Genomic DNA, 24,517 nt, shown 5'->3' on the forward strand with positions numbered 1-24,517 from the left:
CAATGAATATATTAAATGCATTGACAATAAATACATAAAAAAATGTCACCTATGGAAGCCGTGGCGCTGTAAAAAGCACGACCAATCATCTGAGCCGGCCCGGCTAAAATAACTGGATGGCCTACCTGCCTGTCAGCCTTCCACCTGTGCACAAACTTATCTCGTGCCCTCATTGGTCATGTGCGCATGTGTGTGTGTGTGTGTTAGAGGAGGGGCTCTGTGAGGAAGTCTGGAGGAAGAGGCCGATTTTTTCCGGTTGTGTATTTTCAAATTCTAGCGCACTCGAGCTGGTTTCTCCATTCTTACCTACCCTACCTTTAAATGTGCTATAGACAGAGTTGCAGTGGCTTTCAGGGAGCTGAATTAGAGCTCTCTATTATGCGGTTGCTTTCAGCTCTGCACTCTGTGTTCCGTTTGTCCCATAGCTATGATGGCTTGTCCTCTTCCTCACCTCTGTCTGTACCTAACATAGGGCAGCGTGTCTGCTGTCAAACTTGGTGTGTGCATTGACTAATAATATAACGTATTATTTGTTTTGTAGTGATCTCACTTTCTGTGATTGAGGCCGTTATTGTGATTATACTGATATTTCTGAGGACGAGGCTGCGCATCGCTATTGCATTAATGAAGGAGGGAAGCAAGTACGTATGAACAAAACCTCTGTCGTGTCCTTCAACGTAAAAAAGTGCTTTTGACAGTTTTTTTCACACAATTAAAAAACGTTTTGATCTTTCTTACAACTAGGGCCATCAGCTACGTCATGTCCAGTCTCTTTTACCCCATCATCACCTTCCTCCTCCTGGCCATCTGCATCGCTTACTGGGCCGTCACAGCAGTGTATCCTTCTAAACTGTTGGTGATTTGATTAACTGTTTCCCCCAGAGACTTCTGTGTGTGCAGTCTGCGTTAATGATAATGTATAAAAACATGTCACTAAACAGATCACGCACTACTGTAGATGATGCAGTTTTAGAAAATTGTGCTTTTTTCCCCTTGTGCTTTTTGTTTTTAAAAGCAAGAGCAATATGGAAACATCTTGTGTCATTAGACATATATCTTAAAGTCTGGATGCACAAGATGGATTATTGTGTGTCAAATGTATAGAAAGTACTAATAAATATTCCATCTGTGTTGCCCTTAACTAGTTTTCCCTCAGCTTCTTGGCATCATCTGGTAATGCAGTCTACAAGGTCACACCTGCTGACGATAAATGCATGTATGCCAATCTCACATGCAGCCCAAACGTTAGTCCCTCACTCTCTAACGGCCATTTACTGGAAAATCACTGGTGTAACTGTTATTTTTGTTAATGTGTAATATCTCTGCCACTTCTATCTCCGTCAAATATGTCTTGGTCAGACTGTAATCAATCAGAGCAAATGTAATAGCTTCTTATAATTGCCGACAAGTGAAATCTGATAGCTGGCAGTGAGCTTGAAGAATCAATCTCTAAGGCTCTAATGTAAATAGAGTTAGTCAGTGACGGCTTTGAACAATTTAATTTGACACATTATTCATCATCCTGCCTGCTTGGTGTGTGTGGGATATTGTGAGAGTATGATTGATGTGGTCACACAAGCTTTAATAAAGGCAGGATTACCTCAAAGAGATACATTCACAGATGATTCTGTAGCATGCAAAACAGAGGAGATAAAAAAAGTGTATTTGAGTAGTTTGCCTTTTTATGAATTGGATGCAACTGAAACAATAAGGCAAATCACATTATTAAGTTCAAATTGTGTTGCATCTTTTCAGACCTTCACTGAGACCAATGTTAGCCAAGTGTGCCCCGGAGCCCAATGCATGTTTGCCTTCTACGGTGGGGAGACCATGTACCACCGCTACATCCTGGTGCTCCACCTGTGTAACCTGTTCATGTTCCTCTGGCTGGTCAACTTCACCATCGCTCTGGGACAGTGCACCCTGGCCGGGGCCTTCGCGTCCTACTACTGGGCCCTGAAGAAGCCCGACGACATCCCAGTGAGCCCCCTCTACTCCTCCTTCAGCCGAGCCATACGGTACGGAGCTGTTACAGGTCACCTTTGTACAATTGTCCACTGCTGTAAAAATATTTCTTTACCCCAAACATTTGAATTAGTAACATTTGGGATTCACCTGCTTTAATTAATATAACAAAATCTGTCATGTCATTTAAAAAATGAAAATATTCGTTATTAATGCGGTATTTCACTTCAGTATCAGTCACTGGGCCCGGAAAGACTTTTTCCCATTGACTAACATGGGGAAAGAGACGTCTGTAAATAGTTGGATCATTTTTTTTAAACTAAATAAACTACCCAGTATGAACATTTGTATTGCCCTTATTAAAAACATTCGGTCCTCAAGTTGTAAAATGTGCTAATAACGTTATTCTGAGAGTTCTTTTCCTCGGCATTATGAACGCGGATCTAACCCACGGGACCTCCCGGCACGTTCATGTGACATGTTCAGTACTACATGAGTTTTACCTTTACCCGTGGATGCAAAATAAGAACGGATTATATGATTATATAAATACTTTCGTGACGTTTCGCTCTCTCAAAAGTTGGGCCATTTTGTCTTCATGCGCCAATGAGCAACTCTCATAGGAATGAACGAGGCCCCGCCTCCCACGCTGTATCCAGTTCTTATTATACATCCATGATTGAAACTACAAAGATTTGAATGGAAATGTGTTTTATACTATTCGGTTTTCTGGTGTCTTAGCTATCACACAGGTTCTCTTGCCTTCGGTTCTCTGATCCTCGCTGTGGTGCAGCTGATCCGGGTGCTTCTCGTGTATTTGAATACCAAACTGAAAGGTAAGCTGTCTAACTTAGAAATACTAACCTTTCTAAAATAATAAAATGTCCATGTCAAATGGGGTGTTGATGATCAATAATGTTTTTCCAGGTTCTGAAAACGCATGTGCTCGATTCCTGCTTTGCTGTCTCCAATGCTGCTTCTGGTGCCTGGAGAACTTCATCAGGTTCATGAACAGAAATGCATACATCATGGTGAGTTAAGAAACACCTGCTTCGGACCGATTTACTGCAAGATTCCATTTAATTATACACTTGAATAACCTGTAACCTGGCTCAATGTGTTATTACTTTACTTTTGTCTCAACAGATAGCAATATATGGAAAGAACTTCTGCACCTCTTCCAAGGATGCTTTCTTCCTTTTGATGAGGAACATTATTCGGTAAGGCCTTTCTTATAGTTCTGTGTAAGATCTATTGTACTGATGAACTGCTGTTGAGACAATCTCCATTAACATGTCAGACCAAGGAAAAGAAAATATATTTAGATTATAAAACAACAAAAATGGTGTGTATTCACTGTGTAAGTTAGTGAAACAATCAAGTAATCCGTGTTTCAAGCAGCTGCACATTATTCCTAATTACCCTACTTATCATGTCGTTATTTTGGGTGCACTCTACGTGTCTGTGCATGACATTAACTTGTCTTGTGTCTGTGTCTCTCCACCACTTTGTTCTCTCTGTGTCCTCTGCAGGGTGGCTGTCCTGGACAAGGTGACAGAGTTTCTGCTTTTCTTGGGAAAACTGCTTATTTCAGGAAGTGTTGGTGAGTTGCATGTCACCTGCAGTTTGTGAAGTGACAGACAGAGTGAGATATCGATAGTTACGGTTCTATGAGTCCTGGATGACTGCAAGCAGTGTTTCCGCCAGACCAGGGCTCAGTGGGCGTCGACAGCGGGGGGGGGGGGGGGGGTTGCTTGCATTTGTACTTGAGCCGTCCCTTATAGATACTGTCTTTTCACGTTAGTGAGCCGGATCATTTGGCTCGGCTCTCTTAAAGCGTCGGCTGTTTCGGCTCCCAAGCGGCTCTTCATGTTACCACAGTTTACCACGGAGCCTCAGTTTCGCCGCTGCAAGGCTCTGGTGCCCGCAGCTCACGCGCGTGCTCCACGTTCTGTGTAGTCCTGTAGCAGGCACCGCCGATGTCGGGGAAACGATCTTCAATACTCCGAAAATAATCCCACCAGACTCCTTTGCCCCTCCAACAGAGGGATGTCCTTTTTCCTTTTCATTATTTCAAGCAATAAAAACTCTCGATCTTCTCTCGAATTATTAACATTCTCTCAGGGCAGCCCGAGATGTTGAGATGCTCCTTGTAGAGTGGCATCTCAGCCTTGATGGCAGTAGGCGGCCACTGGCCCCATAGGCATGTGAGATGGCATCGACAACCCAGTGGGACGCCGCTGTTTAGAGAGAGCACGACCCTTCCTAGTGCCGCCATGGCAAACGAAAAGCTGCTCTGACCGCCGTATACAGGCCGTAGCAGGACCTTCACGCCCTGCGCCTGCAGGGGTGCGAGAGCTGCCGCCATGACCCTGGTGAATACCCTTGGAGAGGGAAAGACCAAAGGGACGGGTGGCGCAGTGGTCTGTGCGTTTGATCATCAGATCAAGGGGGCGTTGGGGAACTCCAGTTCGAAACCCGCTCCCGCCCCACTGCGTCAGGCCGTTGTGTCCTTGGGCAAGACACTTCACCCGGATTTGCTCCTGTGGGTATTGTCCACAGTAGATGACTATTACATGTATATCTGTATGTGTAATGTGTATTTGTAAAGCGCTTTGAGAGTCTTTGATAAAGCGCTATAATAAATATAAGGATTATTATTATTATTATTATAAAGGGAAGCACCCGGAACTTATAGTGTCGGCCCTGAAAGGCAAACCTCAAGAACTTCCGGTGGTGGGATGCATTTGGCACGTGGAAGTAGGTGTCCCTCAAGTCCTCGGTTGTGAACCACTCCCCCTGTGCAACAACACGAAGGGTGTCTGCTGTGGTCAGCATATGGAAGGGCAGCACCTTCAGGAATCTGTTGATTCCTCTGAGGTCCAAGACTGGACGGAATCCGCTGACTTTCTTGCTCACAAGAAAGTAAGCCGACTAGAACCCCCCGGACTGAAGCAGAGGGTCTACTGGCTTGATTGCGCCCTTGGCCAAGAGGACGGACAACTCTTGGGCCAGAGCTAAGGCCTTCGCCAAATCGCTGACAACTGTCATTTTAACCCGGCCGAAGGCTAGGGGCCGCAACTGCAGTTCGTACCCCTGGGTTAAGGTGGAAACCACCTGAGGGTCGGAAGTACAGACAGCCCAGTAACTGGGCTGCTGCTGGGAAAGCAGCCGACGACTGGCCCCGAGACGTCGAGGCCTAGCCCCCTGGCATCCGGAGCCCCCTGGTAAGGTAAGGCAAGGCTCTGAGGCACGAGGCTGCCTAGAAGGCGGGGACCTCCGCAGACCACCACTGTAAGCTGTGTGTGGCTGCTAGAGGGGCCCCTGGAAGTGGGCATAGGCCTATGAAGACCCGAGAGCTGCTGCCTGGTCTGCCTAGCTTGGGCAGCACGCTCCAGTGCCTCCAGGGCAGCTGCCCCAAACGGTTCCCCTGGCTCGACTGGCACACTAAGGAGGACATGTCTCCGACTTCGTCTGCTCCATGACGGCAGTTAACCGATCCACCTTAGAGGACAGCTTGTTTCTAGTCCTCTACTACCTGGGGGGTGAACCCATAGCCATCACTCCATCAAGTCGCCGGGAACGACCAGACTGAGCTGGAGGAAGTTGTGACGAGGAGAGGTGTCCGTTGGCTGCTGCCAGACGCTCCACCTCTGCGACTCTAGCCACTCTGAGCGCCCGAGGCATGAAGCTACAGTTCATGCAGGCGCTCTGCGTGAGACCCTCCCTCAGATGCTCGAGGTCAAGGCAAGAGGGGCAGCGGTCATGGCCGTCCTCGGGCTCAAGAGAAGCCATACAGGCGCTACATGACTGAGCCATTCTGTACCTGTGCCATCTCGTCTACCAGGAGCGGGGGCGAGAACACTGCCTTCACCAGTTACCTGCTGAACGGAAAGAGTAGGGCAATGCTCCTACTTGCCGAACACAAAGAGGGATGTAAATGCCCTACACCCACGTTACCAGCAGAGGGAGCGGGAGCGAGAGCACTGCCTTCACCTAGCTGGATTAAATAAAGAAGCTTAACAAGACAGTTTAGCCAGGCGGCTGCTGCTAAAATCAAGCAACACGTCCACCAGGAGCGGGGGCGAGAACACTGCCTTCACTGGTTGAGTTAATTACCAAAACACAAAGCTAAGACCAGAAAGCTGGCTTCTAAAGAAAAAACAGCACGGGTAACTCCGGTGCTTCTCCCAGCGTCAAAGTGGCTGCCCAGGCAGGACACAGTTAGGCTGAGCCACGCTACTGCTAACTAGCTAAACAAGAAAATGCAGCTAAGCCGGAAACTCAAAATGCTAATGTTTGCTTGGCACAACGCCACGGTCAGAAAAAGTTTACAAAAGAGCACAACATGGGCAACTCCTGGGAGAGGGAGCGGAAACGCTGCCGTCACCAAAAAGTTCAAGCCAAATAGCAAACAAGACAGTAATCAGGACAACTTAGCTGGGAGAGGGAGCGGAAACACTGCCATCACCGACCAAGCCGATACCAACCTGTCCGATCGAAGTTTCTGCGCAGCCGGCCACAGCTCCTGGAGAACGAGTAAGCCCACGGCTCCGACTGGGTTAGTCGTGAAGCTGCACGCAGCCAGCTGTTTATATCTGCCATACTTTATTTCTGTTCAGTTTGTGTCATTAGAAGTTGATATTGACAGTTGCACGGGTCGTCTGCCGGTCAGTGAAAATAAGTAAATCTCTGACATTCAATTTAAGAAGGCTTTAAATTCGATTTAAATTATGAAATAATAATTTAAACATTAATCAACATGAATCCTAGTTATATTATACCACTCGTCTATGTCCAGATTTAGTGATCTGATTGTTCCAGAACAAATATGTGTGTTTGTAGGCCCTTAATATTTCCCCTATTAGAGGTATTTGTGCTGCTTCAAGCGTCTTGGACAATTAGTCTAAAATCCCTTAAATGTTTATGTTTGTTCATAAAATATTAAGTATTGTTGAATATCACTTTAAAGATTTGACAAGAAAATGTTCTCTACTTTTTTGCAGGTGTTCTTGCATTTTTCTTCTTCACACGTAAAATACCAGTCATTCAAGAGGAGGTGCCATCCCTAAATTACTACTGGGTCCCCCTTGTGGTAAGGAATTTAAATGTTTTAATGAGTAATCATAACAGCAATAACAACTGATATATTTCACTGATGTGTAGCATCGATCGATGTTCACTGAGTTTTAAACTTGCTCGACTGCATTTATATTCATTTTATTCATTTAGTTCAGATTGCGTTATTGCACATGGTATTTGCTTTTGTTAAAATATGTATGACTCAGTGGTCCGTATTACCCTGATGTTCCTGGTGTTTGTTGGAATGCCTTATAAAACAGAATTGCATAACGATGTTGACAACGTAGCATACTGACTACGTCCGTATGATCTTTTCAGACGGTGATATTTGGATCCTACATGATTGCGCATGGATTTTTTAATGTCTATGCCATGTGCGTGGACACGTTGTTCCTGTGCTTTTGTAAGTATGCTGTTTTTTATTTTAGAGCTTTGCATGACATAGTGCGGGAATATGACTACATGAAATAAGCGCTGCTATGATGGTTACATGTCAAGTAGCCTGTCAGCCGCTGAATGCAACTCTTTCCCTCTTTAAAACTGGCTCTTATAACAACTGAAACTGATTCTTGCTCATTCAGTTCTAATTCTTGCATGCTCTTTTCAATTATTTCTCTCTACTAAGTCTTTGCTTTGCTTTTTCTGTCTGTCTGTCACTGTCTGCTCCTCCTGCTCCTCCTCCTCTCCCGTGCTGGGACCTGGTCTCAGGTGAAGACCTGGAGAGGAATGATGGTTCTTCCTTCAGGCCCTACTACATGTCTCCTGGCCTGCACAAGATCCTGCGCAAAGGAGAGGAGGGTTCCAAATCATGCGCTGCCTCTTGAGCGATGTGCGGCCATTTTTACTAAACTGCTGACTCTCACTCACTTCTCCATATCTTCTGTATGTGTGGGGGTCTGGACGTTTGAGAGCAAGTACTGTAGGGCTAAACATCAACACTGGATGCATCCCAGCCTGGTCAGGGATGGCCTGGACATGAAAGGACATGATTTCACTTCAGTTCCACCCAGAAAAGGCACGGCGGACTAAAGAAGACCAGTTTACTTAGTCTCTCGAGCCAACTCAGATACTTGCCTTTTTTTCTGCCACGCCTATTTTCTTTTTCTTCTCTGTATTCTCTGCTGACCTCTGCCTTACTGAGAGGGTACATGTTAACTCGCAGGACTAACGCATAGGCCGATATAAATAAAATATGAACATTTCCCCCCCAAACGAACATAAGGACCTTAAGATGTACAGATGCCCCTGATAGACTATGGCATAAGGCTTCACCATGACAACGTGGTGGAGTTATGGGACACCCTCTTGTCGCACTTTGGTCCTCTAGTGTAAAATCATGTTTTGTATGCACTTTCACATATGGGAAAAGAACCATGTGTTTTATTTCTTCTGTCAAGCATGATTATGTTGCTGGCTGTGGATGTTTACCATTGATTTTATAGGTTGCTTTGTTCCACCGTATTTATATATCACAAATGCACAGATCCAAAAATGGTGTATAATTCTGCACTAGGAAAAACAGGTTATTTTACACCATTTAAGAAAAAGGTTGCAACCATTTCCAAGTTTCCATTATGCTCATAGATGTACTGTAAACAAGACGGAGACTGTGTGGGAGGTCAAGACTTCAAAAGACATTCATGGTTTAAAAAAATGTATTTGAACAAAACCTACCACAGTTTTCAGGAAGCATTTGAATGCAGCCACTAGTTCATGTGCCTAGTTGTGAGAAAAAAAATGTTCCTCTTATTCTGTGGTTATAGACCTGACACAAGGAACCTTTTGCGATACAGTTTATAAAAGGATGTCAAAGCCATTTTTGGTAACTTTTTTATTGGTATGGTTCAGATGTATTGCTGTTTTAATACTAAGTATAATACACGCATCTATCTGGAGGTTATTCAGTGGTTTCTTTGTGTAGAAGAATTTTTTTTATCAATGAAAATGTGAATACATTTTTTTGAATAAAAATAAATGGTCTAAGTATTGTCCAGTGCGATTTCCATTGCCGTTTTTAACATTTTGCTACTGCTGCCTCCTAGTGTGGGATCTGGAGGCGCACGACGGCTCTCCTCTCCGGCCCTACTACATGACCAAATCCCTGAAGGAAATCCTCAAGAAGCCAAACGAAGAGACGTCGAGAGAATGAAGTAGAGAAAAGACAAAGGTGGGGGAAGGAGAAAAGCTCAAGTTAATTCGCCAAAGCATGGTACCATGTGGCAATAAAGACTTTGCCAAATATCATTTAAGTGTTCACAAGTTGCAGCCGTACACTCTAATGTTGCAACTTTAATAATTAGATCCAATCACATGCTCCTAAAGTATGATGCGTAATGTTTTTTGATATTTAACTTCAAAAGTCAGTTTGTTGTTTTTATATTCAACGGTGTACAAGCAACAGTTCTTGTAAATATTCATATTTTTTATTTTATAGTTTTAACTGATATATATATATGGGTGTGTTTGTTACAGCCACAGTCATACTGTCGTTCCTATTGGAATGAGTGATTTCTTTCTTTATTGAGATTGTGCTAAACATCAGCAGTTGTTGTTCTTATAACTCGTGTAGTTGCCGGTTCCCACCACTGGATGGCGCCACTCATTAACGTGTGTTATGTATACTGTTGTTGTGGTGCTGGTGATTGAACTAGTTTTTCCATGAAATGGTTAAACGTCCGCTAGTCTATGTATTGTGTTATCACATGTTTTTTTTACCTCCATTTGTCTCACATTGAGAATTATATTAAGTTAAGTGTCCACTGTTTTCATCTTTAACTGCCAAGGACATAATGGCAGAGCATTTCAAAGTGCTTCACGCTTTAAGGGCCTTTTTTGTAGAATTGCCACATTGAGTGTCTAATTGCATCTTGCAGCTACATTAATTTTATTTTAAGATGCTTTCCTGACATTCATAAAAGAACGTGTTAGAGTGATAGTCAGCAGCAGTTGTAGGAATAAAAGGTGAAGTAGAAGGATATTCTGTGTTTGGAGCTTTGGAAGCATGTTGCATACCTTCAAAAAAGTCAGAGGTTTTTCTCGGCTGCATCGTGTGTCAGACTAGCCTAGAACGCAGAACCTTACACCTGTTCTTAGATGTTTAACATATCTATTATAGGCGTCTATTTGTGGGACGCCACCAACATTGTCTCGTCTTAAACAGTCCCTCTTAAAAAATGCTTTAAAAAGTGTCATACTCACAATTCACACCAATATTACTAATTTTCAACAGCATAAAACATAAACCTGCAGTTGAACCCACTTCTCTGATGAAGCAAGGAGCTTCAAACGTTGCTTCCATCAAAAAAGATCTCGGTAGAGTATCCCCTTGATTATAGAACAAAACATAATACCAACATTTCATGATGGAGTTATGAACGTCATTGTACAGTGTTGAATCCTTTTGTTTCTACGGGGGCTCTGCTGGTCCAAATTGGAGCTTACCTCAAATAGTATTAGTGAGTTAAATTGAGGCAGTAGTCAGGCAGAACTTCTTATTTTTTTAAAGATGGTTTTAAAAGACAACTTGTCCTATATTTTACATTGGCTGCTTTCTGAAGTATAAGCACATCTGTGGCATTAGAAGCATGCTGATGTCAGGTCCGTTTGCATGACTGTTCGTAACACTGGTGCGCCAGTAATGTGGAAGATACGGTCTGTTTTGATAAGATTCTAAGTAAAGCTTGAATATGGTGTATGTTAAATGAGTTATTGGCAGGTTTGGGTGTCACCAGGTTGTGACTGAAATACACAAGCGACACAGCTTTTGGCAGTTTCACACACATCCAACGTATGGGGAGGGTTTCTACATGAATGTATCACTTAATGTGATGCTCACCTTCAGATCTTTGAGATGAGACTCATGAGTCTTTGTACCGTGTTTGTCAAATGTGGAAACCTGCTCTCATGGTGCCTCAGAGTGACAGCAGCGCCAGGCTCACACACCCTGTGCCGCCGTTTAGCTGAACACGCTGGGACACGTACAATGTAACAATTCAGTAAAAGCAAAACAACTGTGCTTCAGTATCTGAAAGGAGAGAAACGATGCCTGTGGTGCTCAGCGTGCCGTATAACGTCTGTCTTTATTCCTTTTTATACTGAAAAGCTTGTATTCCTCCAGTTGAATTGTGGATCTTTACATCATGCAACAGGTCGGGTTTCATTCCCATGAGGGTGGATACCTAAGATCTGATAACAGAAGTAAAAGCTGCTTTTATATGCCCCCCCTCCCCCCTTCCATGTCTGAAAATGTGATTATTTTTGGTCAACAAGTAGACACAAGTGCAGCTCCTCTCCTCATTACGTGCGTCACTTTTCGAACCGCAAACTCTTAAAAGTCAGACTCTGAAGATGCAGTGCTCAAACCTGTCAATACTCCAAATGGTGTTATTTATTGTGGCTCCTTTGTGCACAAAGCTGACAGTATAAGTGCCTCTGTTTTATATTTATTTATAACGTTACGGTTGCATGTGTTTTTTTTAACAGATTAAATTACATTCAAATATAAATGTTTCTGTTTTTATCAATAAATAGTATTTCTACTATGCATTTACTATCCTCTATTCTCTTAATATGCACATCCAACATGTCAGATGTCAGAAAATGATCTTTTCTTAATAATTAGTCCTGGTTTTGTAAAATTAGACATTTATTTTCAAAAACAGACTTCACATACAATGAATAAATTAATTGCAATATTCAAACACAACTGTACAACCTTCATAACGATTTGTCATTTTGGGTCGGGTGGCTTCCACTTAGAGTCAAACTGTCACCGACTACACAAACAGATGATTTGAGGATGTCATATCATCTGCCACACTCCACTGAGGGACACGGAAACCTTTTCATTTCCACATTACACAGTACAAATAAATTATAGTCAACCATATTGTGCTTAACAGTGAAATAAGTGTTTTCAAAGAATGTCGACATTTAATTCATCACTGGCTGTTCAAGAAAAACACGTTTTATGGTTAAAATTAAGCTATATTTACCATGGAGACCTGAGTGTGTGTGTGTGTGTGTGTGTGTGTGTGTGTGTGTGTGTGTGTGTGTGTGTGTGTGTGTGTGTGTGTGTGTGTGTGTGTGTGTGTGTGTGTGTGTGTGTGTGTGTGTGTGTGTGTGTGTGTGTGTGTGTGTGTGTGTGTGTGTGTGTGTGTGTGTGTGTGGTGTGTGTGTGTGTGTGTGTGTGTGTGTGTGTGTGTGTGTGTGTGTGTGTGTGTGTGTGTGTGTGTGTGTGTGTGTGTGTGTGTGTGTGTGTGTGTGTGTGGCTCAGGCGTGAGACACAGGCAGGGAGGTCATGGCGTGGGCTGGCAGCAGCGGTTGAAACATTGATGGAGGGGAGTGTACTGCGGGCACACAGAGAGCACTGCAGTCATTATAAATTATATATAAATAGATATTTATATTAAGACATTAGTAAAAGCTTCAGCGTCATCATTAAGCCTTTGTTTGTTCAAAAGTTTGATTGAAGATTGTAGATGATTCACCTCAAACATAAAATAAGGCCTGATTACCAGCGCCATATAGGCTCTGCTTTACTTGTTATGACTTTCTATGAAAATACTCAAAATGACAAAATGTGATATTTAATGAAACGGCAACAGTGGATTGAAATCAATTCAGGAAGATCTGGTTTCATTTAATTTCATGAGCAGCGATGGTTACTGTGACCTGTGTACGTAGTCAATTATGTATGACCATTGTTGTTGTGTTTTATAGTCATCCTCCCAATTCAGATGTTGCACAATTCTCTTTATTCACCAATGCCATCTTATATCCTGACATTTTCAAAAAAAGATCCTCTGCTTTACTTTTTTCTTTGGACTAGATTTTTAAATATAACATCAAATTAGCATTAGCAAATTAACTAAGATGATATTTGTCTTTGGCTGGAGGGTACATAACCACCATTTGGGAAACCTTTTTAAGTGCCTCTTGGCAGATAAACTCCTGTTTTAAAATAAACCAGATCAATATAATATTTCAAATATTAAAATATGAATTTGACATGTAGTTCTTTATCGTCAGCAGTGAACCACAGTACACCGTGTTAATGTCATGAAAAGGCTGGTGCTCACTGTCTATGAAGGAGTGTAGTGCAGAGAGCATTGACCCCTCCGGGCCCCCGTAGGCTGTGTACTGCAGCTCCTCGGGGGTGGGGGTGGGCTGCGAGAGGCGGCTGGACTGCAGCGAGGACATGGGGTTGCTGGAGCCGTGGTTGGGGCTCACGTGCTTCTTGTGGCGGGCTCGGCAGTTCTGGAACCAGACCTGTTAGTTAACGGGACAAACACTTTTTGTAGGATTATAAAAACAAACCATCAAACAATCTACCGTTCACACAAAACACATAAACCAAAAGACACACAAGATGAATGCTGTGAGTAATTCTGTAAGCTTCTAAACTGCAGGACTTTATCTCGCTGCCAAGAGATCTCAGACAGTTGAGGAGCTGCTCCTGGTGAGTAAAACCATACGTCTCGATCAACTTTTACTAGCATTCAAAGTGAGTTTAAAGTCTCACAGCCATTGATCTGAAGCTGCGTGAGTAACTCTGTATAGTTTTACATTATTTAAATGATACACCTTATTTGAACACACTTACTTGTTTACCTTATTTTGTATGTAAATAACACAATTGAAAAATAGTTAATGTTCTGATTATAGCATACATGATAAACCTTGGGCCAGAAATAGAAAATAACTAAGAATATGTATTCACTTGTTTCAAAGTGTACATTTAAGGTATTCTTACTTATTATTGTGTGCTGTATTGTTCTTCTGCACAACATTTCAGAAGGTCAAACGGTTATGTGTTCTCCATTACAGCTTCATGTCAAGACTGAATACTTTGTTGATTTACATTTGACATTTAAAAATATTATGATCACTTTATGAATAAAATGTGCTGTTTTTTGGATTAAACTCTGCAGCAGAATATAGTTTTTGAAACATGCTTTACATTAAAAATGTTACATTTGGAGAAAGCCTCTGCATCTAATGTTAGAATAAATGTGTTTTATTTTGGTTTTCCTTAATGTTTTAACAACAAGATGAAGTCCCCCCCCCACACGCTCCTCACTGACCTGTATGACTCTCCGGCTGAGACCCGTCTGCTCCGCCAGCTTCTGCAACGTCTGAGCGTCTGGATTATTGTCCTGAGCAAACTGGCCCTGCATCACCTGCACGTTCACAGGTAAAACAGAAACATGTCAATAACACACAGACTAGCTTCGTTGGGGTGTGTGAGGAAATGAATGTTTAAGAGCTGTGTCGAGATTTGACCCATATTTGGTTTGTCACAGTTCACAAGTCATGTTGTTATCGACAAAAATACAATTCTACAGAATAACGAGAATAAAAAATACTTTAATATTAGGGTTGACATTGATTCATAGTTTCCTGGATTCAACATAATACTTTATTAACCGTATCATTTAGTATTGTAAAGAAAGAAAAAGACATAGTTTATTCAAATGTTTATAACTATTTTTGTTTAATCCTCTGGAGCAACATTTTGATTACACACATTTGAGATTAGGTGAATGTTTTTGTGGGCTCATTTTTACGCCAAATAATATATCATTCAGTGTTTTCCCAGCAGAATTGCATAATCATTGTTTATCTGTGAAAAGTGAGGATGGAGGTTAACCTGCAGCTGGTCGGCGGTGAAGCTGGTGCGTGCTCTCTTGGAGGGTTTGGGCTGGTTGATCTCCTGCTCGGTGGGCACAGCCCCCTCCATGTTTACAATGCTTCCTGCAACAATAAGAGCACATCTCACATTAAAACATCTTCAAAAATGTAGCTCAAATATATATTTCCTTTAAATTATTTCTAAGTAGGCTATTTTAATTAGAGCAGACCTTTACTAAAGAAATGAAGTCAACTACAACATTTTGATGACTTATCGGTTAGTTGATTTAACCAAAAGATAGGTTTTCTTTTACAAAGTATCATGAAACAAGCAACACTTTAACAAGGGAAGTGATCATGCAGTAAGTGTCTTTGGAAGCTGTTCAACATAAAAAAGCATTTAGAAAAATAAACTGATCATTTATGGAATTATAATACAGTTGAAATTGTTAAATAAAAACAGCAGCATACAATAACAATATTAAAAACCAAGTCATTAAAAACTATAACCTCCATTTAAATAAATATTCTTGGGACATGAAGTTGTTGTAGGCTAAAATGATGCCTTTTTTCATTCATTCACATATACATGTTGTTAGTATATCTAAAATAAAATGCATATTCAACATCCTTTATAGTGGCTTAGAGTAATATAAACGACTGATATTTGTTCCATAATAACATACTTCTGTGATAAGGACATGGTTTTTCACAATAACAGAAAATTGGTATTTTTCTAACAAAATAAAGTAACGTCTTGGACTTTAAGCAATACTATTGCCTCTAGATGTGTTATAGACAAAACACAGGATAAGGACCGAGTCTCCCCCCTCCCCCCGGCCGGCTCACCCTTCTCCACGGCCCGCTTCAGGTTGTCCAGCATGCAGTCGTAGTGCACCCTGCAGAGCACCTTCTCCTCCACCAGAGCGAACTCTTCCCCGGTGGACAGCTGTCTCTTGCAGGAGAAGCATGCGAAGCAGGCCAGGTGGTACACGTTCCCCTTGGCCCGCCGGACCCAGTCTGTGGAGTGGATGTTCCGGCCGCAGCACGCGCACCACGTCCCGTATCTTCTGCAGAGGGTGGGGGGTGGAGCAAACCCTCAGTAAAATACAGGAGCGGCCTGAGTGCATTTAACTGCTTCAACACCGAAGTATTTCAACAAGTGTTTTTAGCATTTAAAGTATGATGATTACGATTATTTTACTTACATTTATGTTAGAGATATTTTTTAGGCAGAGAATTTTAAAAAATTGCATTATCCAGCGGAATTATTCTATTATTTAGCCTGGACAAATGTGGAAAACTGACTGCCTTGGTGAAATGTTGAGATAAATAGGCCCCGTTATATTTAATTAATAAAGAAGTGACTCAGATTTAGTCTTGAGTCTCCTTCTTTTGTATATGAAACGAATTATTTTACACAATGGTGTAATATTAATACAATTATTATTGATCTATATATCTTAAATATGTAATAATGAAGAGTTCATTTTTGTGTTGTACAATAAACCGGCAGAGTTGGAATATTTATAAAATAAATATCAAGTCAAAGCAGTATGACGTAGACATAATGTTATTATTAATATTATTGATTTTATATTCCTTTGCAATATAATATATAACGTGACGTCTTATATAGCCAGTTCGTTACGGTAGCTTCGATGTTGAGCCGCTGGATAAAAGTGGAAGCACGTACCTGAAGTAATCTAGTTTACAGAACACTTCTTTTTCTTTGATGTAGCAGCTCGTGTGGCTGCCAAGTGAAGTTTGGCAAACGCTGCACGAGAGACAGCGCACATGCCAGCACAAGTCGTTAACCTACAGCATGGACAGGAGAAATTGGCATAAATCAATCAGGCCTGTTGTGTACACGCATGAACACCAGCGTGAGTTCTAAAACAGACACACATATCCAAACGGAAACAAGAAAGTTAAATGGAAAATAGTGCGCAAAAAGTTGTTTTACCTTTAATAAATATTTATCCACAATCTCCTCGTTGCAGCTCGCGCACACAGCTCTCCCCAGCAGAGGTGCCGATGCCATGGCCTGCAGCGTCGACGCGTCCTCATCCAAAACTTCCACCGGCGCGCCCTGCGGATCACATGCGGATCACATGCGGTTAGTCTGACGCACAGCAGCGCATCCAGCCTGCAGCAGACTGCGCAACATGTTACAACTCAGAGCATCCGATTACTACCAATAACCATAAAACACTGCAAACAAAAATAATCATTATAACAATAATAACAACAACTATGCTCTCATCCTAGTTGTACTTGCTCTACTGTAGCATGGATTCAACTTGTTTTTTCTTGTGTCAATATATTTAAACCTTAGAGAAAATTAAAATGTAGATTAGATGGATAGGATTATTTTAGATTAGATAATATAATATATAATATAATGATTTAATGATCCCAAATTGTATTCTCACAGCAGCATGTCAAGGCATTGCACATGACTTAAACATATAATAACATTAAAATAACATTCACAGTCAAATATACGTCCACATGAATAAGATGTATATATCTAAAGAATACACAATAGAAAATAACAGAATAAATTGGAATAAACTATAGATCGACCGACAACTAAATACAAACAAAGGATTCTACAATTGTGCAAAAATAGTTACGGAATAAAATTAGCAACCATAATCATTTACGAAGTCAAAGTGAATTGTTCTACCACATAAGCTAACAAAAAAAAGTTAATTCGACAATCGCTTACACGGAGGAGAAATATTCGTATATTTGTTAGCCAAATTGATCCAAAATGTGGGGTATTTAAAACTTTATCCGTCATAAATCCATCTGTTTTTGGAGATAAATCGAGTGTGAGCTACAGCAGTGATTTCCTACCATAATGTCTCTCCTGTCCTCAGTGCATTTGCCTAGCAGCTCTTGGTCTCCTCTGCAGTCTTCACACATGACGGAAGTTAGATTCTGCAGCTCTGTCCGGCTGCAGCTGCCTGAAATGCCCCCTGCCCCTTCCCATAAATATCATGCCTTTCACGTTTCACCATGACAACGCTAGCGATTACCAAAATGACATTTAAAAGAGAAGGATAGTCATTACTTACATAAACAGACAACACTCGAGCTAATGCTTATCCTATGTGCATTATGTTCTTCAGATTTGCATGTGTGATTCAGCCGCGGCTCGTTGGCTGTGGTTAAACACCGCAACACGCCAATTTCACGTGTCAATCAAAAGCACAACAAAAAGCAGCGGGGAAAGGCGGATTGATTTTTTTAATAACAGCAATTAAAAGGCTATGTTCGCCACAAACGGTGAAGCAAAAGGTGAAGAGGTCTCATTAACTACTTGAGTTTTTAATTGCAGAATTCAGGGGAGGGGTAATTTTCTTCGACATTTCTTCAAATTGTGAATATACTGAGCTGTCAGCGTGGAAGGCCGGATTAAATGACAGACTGAAGCCCACTTTAATTTAATTGGTAAAGCAATTTCGACTAATATTTAATCCCCTCCACGATCTATAGGCAACACACTGACTCACACCTCGACCTGCTGACAGGAAATACAGCCGGCTGGGTTAACTCACCTCATCGTTGGACAACACAGATCCGTTTTCAGTCTCGCTCACAACGCAGCACTCGACTTTTACTTCACTTTTCCAGCGCATGTCTGTTTCCAGAAGTGAAGGTGCCCAGTTTCAGAGTAAAAGTGCTGTTATTCTTTCTTTCTCCTCCAGGATTCCTCCGTCGCTCTGTCTCCAGAGGGCGGATCATAATTCATATTTCCCTGTCCTCTGTGACCGCGCCTCCCTCAGGAAATACATGCATTGTCTGGCTTTATCTGAGCTTTGAGGAAAAGAGAAATATAATGACTGTATAAATATGTATTGATCATGTTTCTCCTTTTTTTATTCCATTTTATGGTCGTATTGAATACAAAACTATATGAAATAAAGATAAAATATGAGATTAAGAAAATAAGCACGGTAAAAATCAATGTATAGGTTGAACACATATACCATATCATTAATTGTCATCCATGCAATTACTAACTAACCGATCTTGTAACATATTAATGTTGATTAAAATGTCCTCTACCTCCTGAATTAACTTTAACCACATGCAGGCAGCATAATTAGTTAATGGTAAAGTATACCACTGTTTTATATTTACTCAAGTAGCCTATACGTCTACACTAATTAAGGTACTTGCACTTTACTTCTAAGGGGAAACATTTAACACATGTAAGCCCTTTTTCATTGAGATCTTAAATAAGGATACAAAGCGTGATTATCAAATAAAATGTAATGCATTTTAAAGACCAACAGTATATAATATGCACACCACAACCATGCAGTTTTAACATTATCAGTACACGCAAGTAGTATAACATATAATAATATAAAACTCTTAAACAAGTCTTTCTGCAAAAAATACTTTTTCTTTTGAGTGCATTTTGTTAATTCAGTTATTATTCAACATTAAACGCAGGAAAAGTCCCCCCATGTAAGATACATTGATCAACATGTGGTCGGTTTGTTGAAGAATGCAAGAATCTCAATTTGCTTTGAATGACCGCCACCCTGCTAACATTGTATATATTTAATTTATGATATACAGTTACAGAGACCATGGCTAAATTCACCTTGTAACCAATTGAACATGGTCTGTGATCTCTTAAAACAAATCAATGTCTGTTGGCAACTCACTCCTCTGACTTTTGTCCAACCCCTCTTATTATTTTAGGGAAGAGAGTAACATTATACCATAATTCCTAAAACAGAAAAATGCTTTATTATTGTAAAATCTAAAAAACTCAATCTGTAGCAAAGAGATTTTAAATATTTTTCAAGAATTTTTTTAATGAAAAATATTGGTCTATTTGGGAGTTACTATGATTTCACTTTGGTGTGGTCTGTGGTAACCCAAACACTGAGGAAGTGAAGCCAATGTCATATAAATACAAGGGTTACAGTAAGTGTACTTGAGTAAATGTACTTAAGTACTTTCCACCTCTGCTTCTCGGCCCTCTAAGTGATTTAGCATCTTCAGCTGCATCACAAGATAGAAAATTATGCCGCCCACCTGCTTTAAGTCAGTATGCAAATCAAGTCAACTGTCAATCTACATTCGAGCAGTGACTGGTGACACTATGCAGTCTGTTAAAGGCATGACACTTCTCAAGGACTGACGGGAGTCTCATATAAAAACGTTTTGGGTGACTTGTAAGAAAACACACACTTGCTTACCTTTTTCACTTACTCATTCAACCCAGGCGCTCACTCAATCCCACCCACCATCACCACACACACACAGAAACAGCAGAGGGATATTTTCTATCCAGGTCTATTTTGATGGGATAACAGTCCGACCTGCAGCGGCATGAGTCGGCCTCCGTATCGCACCATCGCAGAGGGATAAAGGAGTTAGCGTGCCTCCATCGAGATGTGTCCTGTTCCACCCAGTGGAGATGAATGCTCTTTATCAGATATCGCATCTCAAACATGACATAGCGGAGCAGACAGCTCACTGAGGCAGCCTGTGAGACAAACACTACCCCTCAATCCCTTACTCTGCTTAAAAATGAAAGGTATAAGAAAGTGAAAGGAACAAAAGCTTTATTTTGACCTCTGTGATGAGTTCGAACAAAGAGGTCAAAGGTGAAAAAAGAGATTTCATGCGAGCAAGACAGTGTTGCTGTGAATGAAATATCAAAACAAATGATACATACCTGGAGAGCGTTTTATCTTAAAGATGACTAATCCTTTCTCAGACATGAAAGTCTTGAACGATCTGCAGAATACCTGATATGACCACAGATACACTTGAGTGTAACAGTTGCATGTTTGAATGTTCCACATTGCATGGCTCACTACCTAAATGTTTTGCCTGATGTGGACCAGACGACAACAATGTCTTATCTGTCAACATCATTCAAACTTGTTCTGCTATGCTCTGCTGTTTTACGTCTGTGTGTGGCTGCAGCTGTATACACAACATGATCTATTAATACTCCATTAAAAGGTATGACAGGCAGGCAGTGATTGTGATGGCATGCGAGACAATGGCAATGACGGGTTATTGATATGCCGTCAGAGTGATGCGACTAAGATCGAACAGTTGCATTGTGATACATTTAAGAAGTCGTTCCATAGAGATGATTTTAGGAATTATATTTGAATATTAAGGATTCATTCTTAACCTTAATATTAATAGGGTTCTTGAAATCCTTAAAATCAGTTTAGTACTTCATGACTTTCCCTCGTCTGATAAGAATTGCCATTAAGCATCTCTTTAAACTGACAGATATCAGAGTTTTGCTACAGAAAATGACCTGCCGGACCTTTAATTGTAATTCACCCAGAACTCCAGTCAAATATTAATATCGGGTAGAATACATTAAAAAAATATTACAACAGTCTCTAAATAATCTGTTACAGGTACAATTGTCCCAAATGGTCCTGGACTCTAACCCCCCCCCCCCCCCCACACACACACACACACACACACACACACACACACACACACAACCTTCCTCATCCAGCACCAGTCACTTTTCTGACATCTCCGCTGAACACTTTAACATATTATTAACATTTTAAACTGTATACCCCGGTTATCTAGGCCTTTTTTGTTGTTGTTTGATGTATATATGTCACACTGTAGGACCTCGAGAAACGATATTTCGATATTTCTGGATGTACAACATGTAGAATTCTTGACAATAAAGCTGACTTTGACTTTGAAGTATCAGCCTTAAAATAAAGTACCAATTATAATCAAATTATAAATATCAGTGCATTAGATTGTTCATCACTTGTTGCAGCTTGTCAAGGAGTCGATTTTGTTATGTTATACCTTATGGATTTCCAGGGTATCGGGTAGAATACTATACATTTATCTTTCTATGAAAATGTGTAAGATTTCCCCAATGCATGTTATACAGTCATTTCTGTATTTTTTCACCCTCATCAAAAGTAACTTTGGCAGGTTTCTACATGTAGGGTTTTAAAAGGTCACAAAGCAAGAAAAAAAGAAAACAATAATTAAAAGATTTTGATCATTTCTCTGTTGAGTCTGAAGACCAAAAATAGGAACTTAAGACAGTATCAACAAAGCACATAACACAAGTGCTGGACGAAGAACATTAATAGAAAGTCATTCAATTAAAAAGAAGAGCCACATGTTTGTTAGCAGAATCCCTCTCACAAGGATCGACCAATACAACATTATCTCCAAACAACACACGTGGAAAAGATGATTCCTGGAAATATTTGACTTTTTTTGACAAATTCACATTTGTGATAGAGTTTTTCATGCAAAGGTTACATTGAAAAACATGCAAAGCCAAATGCAGGAAGAACAAGGAATGTGGGAGTGTCGCGGTGAGCGTTTGGCCCCGGTGCTTCTCTGAGAAAATCTGCTAATTTGCTATTTCCACATGGACCTTTGCTTTCTCTGTGGCTGCACCTACTCATTTATTTCATTGAAATCAGTCAGAATTGGGTGGTTTACAATTGACACAACGAGTTTGGCATGACCTTTTCTCCTTGCTGTAAATGGGTACTCATCGAATCTGAAGGGGGAGGTCGGGGTGCTGGAGGAGGGCTGGGGACGGTGGAGGAGGGTGAGGGTGGGTGTTAGGTTGGTTGGGGGCCGACGGGGGATTGGGTGGAAATCACAGCAGTAAAAATGGCAGTGCAGTGAAAGAGGGGCCTGATTGCATTGGGACAGCATGCGAGAGGGAGCAGCATGCTCAGCCCAATCAGAGCCACATAAGGAAAAAGTGCTCTTATCAACCAGTAATAGCCCACTTGACAATCACACAGGCACAAAACTGCTCTATTTAACGCTGATTGCAAAAACTGCTGCCCCCCCATCTCAGAGCCGCATGACTCCCCGACATCTCCTACCACCTCCCAGCTTACAGCCAAGACCCTTTCCTGAATGGAATTTATTATCACCCCTCCTCCATTTCTACGCTAATTGTTATTTTAAGACTTAGGTTGTGTATTAGGCGTTCAGTGGTGGGAAAATGTCTGCCTTGATTACTGTGTTTATGCCAGCATTGGAGGTCTATCCGTCTGAATTCCACCTGCCTGACAGGTACTGAATGCTGATCTGGGTTCATGTCCGCTGCTTGGTGTGAGGCAGAGCTGCTGCAGAGCACATCTGCACATGTGAAGGTTAGAATCAGAATACCTCTATTCATCCCACAGAGGGGAGATTTACATTGTGACAGCAAAAGTGAAGAAAGTGTATGAAATACTCCGACATGCGTTTATGTTTTAAACTCTACTTTAATAAGGCGGACAAATTAGTGGAAAAGTGCCCAGTTTTCTTAGAAAAATATTACAACAGTCTCTAAATAATCTGTTACAGGTACAAGTATCAGCCTTAAAATAAAGTACTTCTTCTGCAGAGCAGCCAATTATAATCAAATTATAAATATCGGTGCATTAGATTGTTCATCACTTGTTGCAGCTTGTCAAGAATTAGATTTTGTTTTTACTTGTATATGTTATACCTGGCAGCTTATGGATTTCCCCAAGACATCAATAAAGTAAATTTTCTTGAATTATATCGAGTATTGTTCATTCATTTAAGACACTAATGTTATCAAATACATGTGGTAGAGTAACATTTTTGTCTCAGAGATTTAAATTAGTATGAAATTAAATAAATAGTACATTAAAAATATTGAGAAAATGTAAAGAAAAAAGGAACATATTATTAACTTTCTTTAACATAATGTACTAATGTTATCTTTAGGTACATTATGTGAATCTTGGCAGTACACACAGTTACATCAACCTGCTGCCACCTGCTCTTATTTATACCTATAGAATATCACGTTTTAAAAAAGCATCTGTACACTGAAAAAAAGGACTTTTTGGCTTTGTAAATATTACTTTGATTATATGTTTAAATTCTACAATACATTACTATTTCAGTAATTTTACTCAAAATGTCTCCTTTTATTTAATGTGTTACTTGTGTTTCTAAGTAATTTTGAATCTTCATTTTCATAAGTGAATTTTAACAATAGCACTAAGTAAATATTACCTAAATTATTGTATTACTGTACAACCTGTTAAAGCTATTGAAATGTACATGGGAAATGCGAGTTAACTGTGGGTGACGTCAGGGGAGAGTATTTCCCGCGCACATTGTCCCCGCAGTCAAGCACGGACAGTCCACTCAGAAGGTTGACATTTGAGTGGAACTTGAAGACTGCTTGGTCGACCATTTCATTTGAATATTCATCGATGTGGAGTCATGTGAGTATGTTTATGTGCTTGGTTAACTTGTTACATTCCTATTAGCTTGTCAGCTGAAGTCAGTATTTGGTTATTAAAAATGTAAGGCCAAGTTAGCTAACATTAGCCGACAGAATAGCTGGCTAACTAGCTCGTTATCGTGCTAGCAAACTTAGCCCGGTGTCATGCAAGTTCCACACATCAGATGTAATTTTTTTTTTTTTAAAGGCTTATTTGAAACTTCAAAGTTCTCGACTCCGACAACATTCGCCGTTTATAATGGAAACTATGGCACTGGCGCACTTCTTAAACATTTGAATAGTTTTTTATTTCGGGAGAGGGGGGTGTTCATGGCTCCAGCTCAACAAAAGAAATACTCAACAGTATGTGCGACGCTACGTGATGCAGTCAGTTTCACTGCAGCCTAGAGAAGGACAAAGTGGTCAAGGAATATTATATTTGCAATGACATGAACGGCGCGATTTAAAAGGTGAGTGTGTTTGTCTCCATGGATTCACTGTTGGCGCTTTTCCAGTGCAGCACGTAGCGCAGTTTGGTTTGTCCCGGCCCGTAACAACATACTGATACCGGTTAGT

General features: G+C 40.9%; 2 protein-coding genes across 3 annotated transcripts in view; one reads left to right on the forward strand and one right to left on the reverse strand.

Annotated features, from left to right (window-relative positions):
- Positions 1–11,590, forward strand: part of slc44a5b (solute carrier family 44 member 5b) — a 41,912-nt gene extending 30,322 nt beyond the window's left edge. Inside the window, exons 12-22 of one of the 2 annotated variants that reach the window (XM_034081455.2) lie at positions 542–641; positions 745–837; positions 1,157–1,244; positions 1,756–2,018; positions 2,707–2,801; positions 2,893–2,996; positions 3,112–3,185; positions 3,498–3,568; positions 6,972–7,060; positions 7,366–7,450; positions 9,090–11,590. In XM_034081455.2, the coding sequence (XP_033937346.1) occupies positions 542–641; positions 745–837; positions 1,157–1,244; positions 1,756–2,018; positions 2,707–2,801; positions 2,893–2,996; positions 3,112–3,185; positions 3,498–3,568; positions 6,972–7,060; positions 7,366–7,450; positions 9,090–9,196 (1,169 nt within the window). In that variant the 3' untranslated portion in view covers positions 9,197–11,590. Of the gene's footprint in view, positions 1–541; positions 642–744; positions 838–1,156; positions 1,245–1,755; positions 2,019–2,706; positions 2,802–2,892; positions 2,997–3,111; positions 3,186–3,497; positions 3,569–6,971; positions 7,061–7,365; positions 7,451–7,755; positions 9,036–9,089 lie in introns of those variants that run through there. The other variant, XM_034081453.1, reaches the window with a different exon arrangement.
- Positions 11,591–12,318: 728 nt separating this feature from the next.
- LOC117445894 (LIM/homeobox protein Lhx8) lies at positions 12,319–18,329 on the reverse strand. The gene is made up of 8 exons (XM_034081831.1): positions 18,249–18,329; positions 16,646–16,771; positions 16,376–16,497; positions 15,529–15,749; positions 14,699–14,802; positions 14,133–14,228; positions 13,128–13,317; positions 12,319–12,395 (listed from the first exon to the last, which is right to left on the reverse strand). Exons 1-8 carry the CDS (start codon positions 18,327–18,329, stop codon positions 12,319–12,321), a joined length of 1,017 nt encoding a protein of 338 aa, XP_033937722.1.
- Positions 18,330–24,517: the final 6,188 nt, after the last annotated feature.

The sequence above is a fragment of the Pseudochaenichthys georgianus genome, chromosome 4 (assembly GCF_902827115.2).
Source record: "Pseudochaenichthys georgianus chromosome 4, fPseGeo1.2, whole genome shotgun sequence".
Lineage (NCBI taxonomy): Eukaryota > Metazoa > Chordata > Actinopteri > Perciformes > Channichthyidae > Pseudochaenichthys > Pseudochaenichthys georgianus.

What these genes read in the sequence shown, in the direction of transcription:
- LOC117445894 (XM_034081831.1), bottom strand. Translation starts at nt 18,329, where the DNA reads ATGCGCTGGAAAAGTGAAGTAAAAGTCGAGTGCTGCGTTGTGAGCGAG. An exon ending in TGTAAACTAGATTACTTCAG is followed by an intron (nt 15,750 to 16,375) that starts GTACGTGCTTCC and finishes CACCCTCTGCAG; the next exon opens with AAGATACGGGACGTGGTGCG. An exon ending in TCAGCCGGAGAGTCATACAG is followed by an intron (nt 13,318 to 14,132) that starts GTCAGTGAGGAG and finishes GTTAACTAACAG; the next exon opens with GTCTGGTTCCAGAACTGCCG.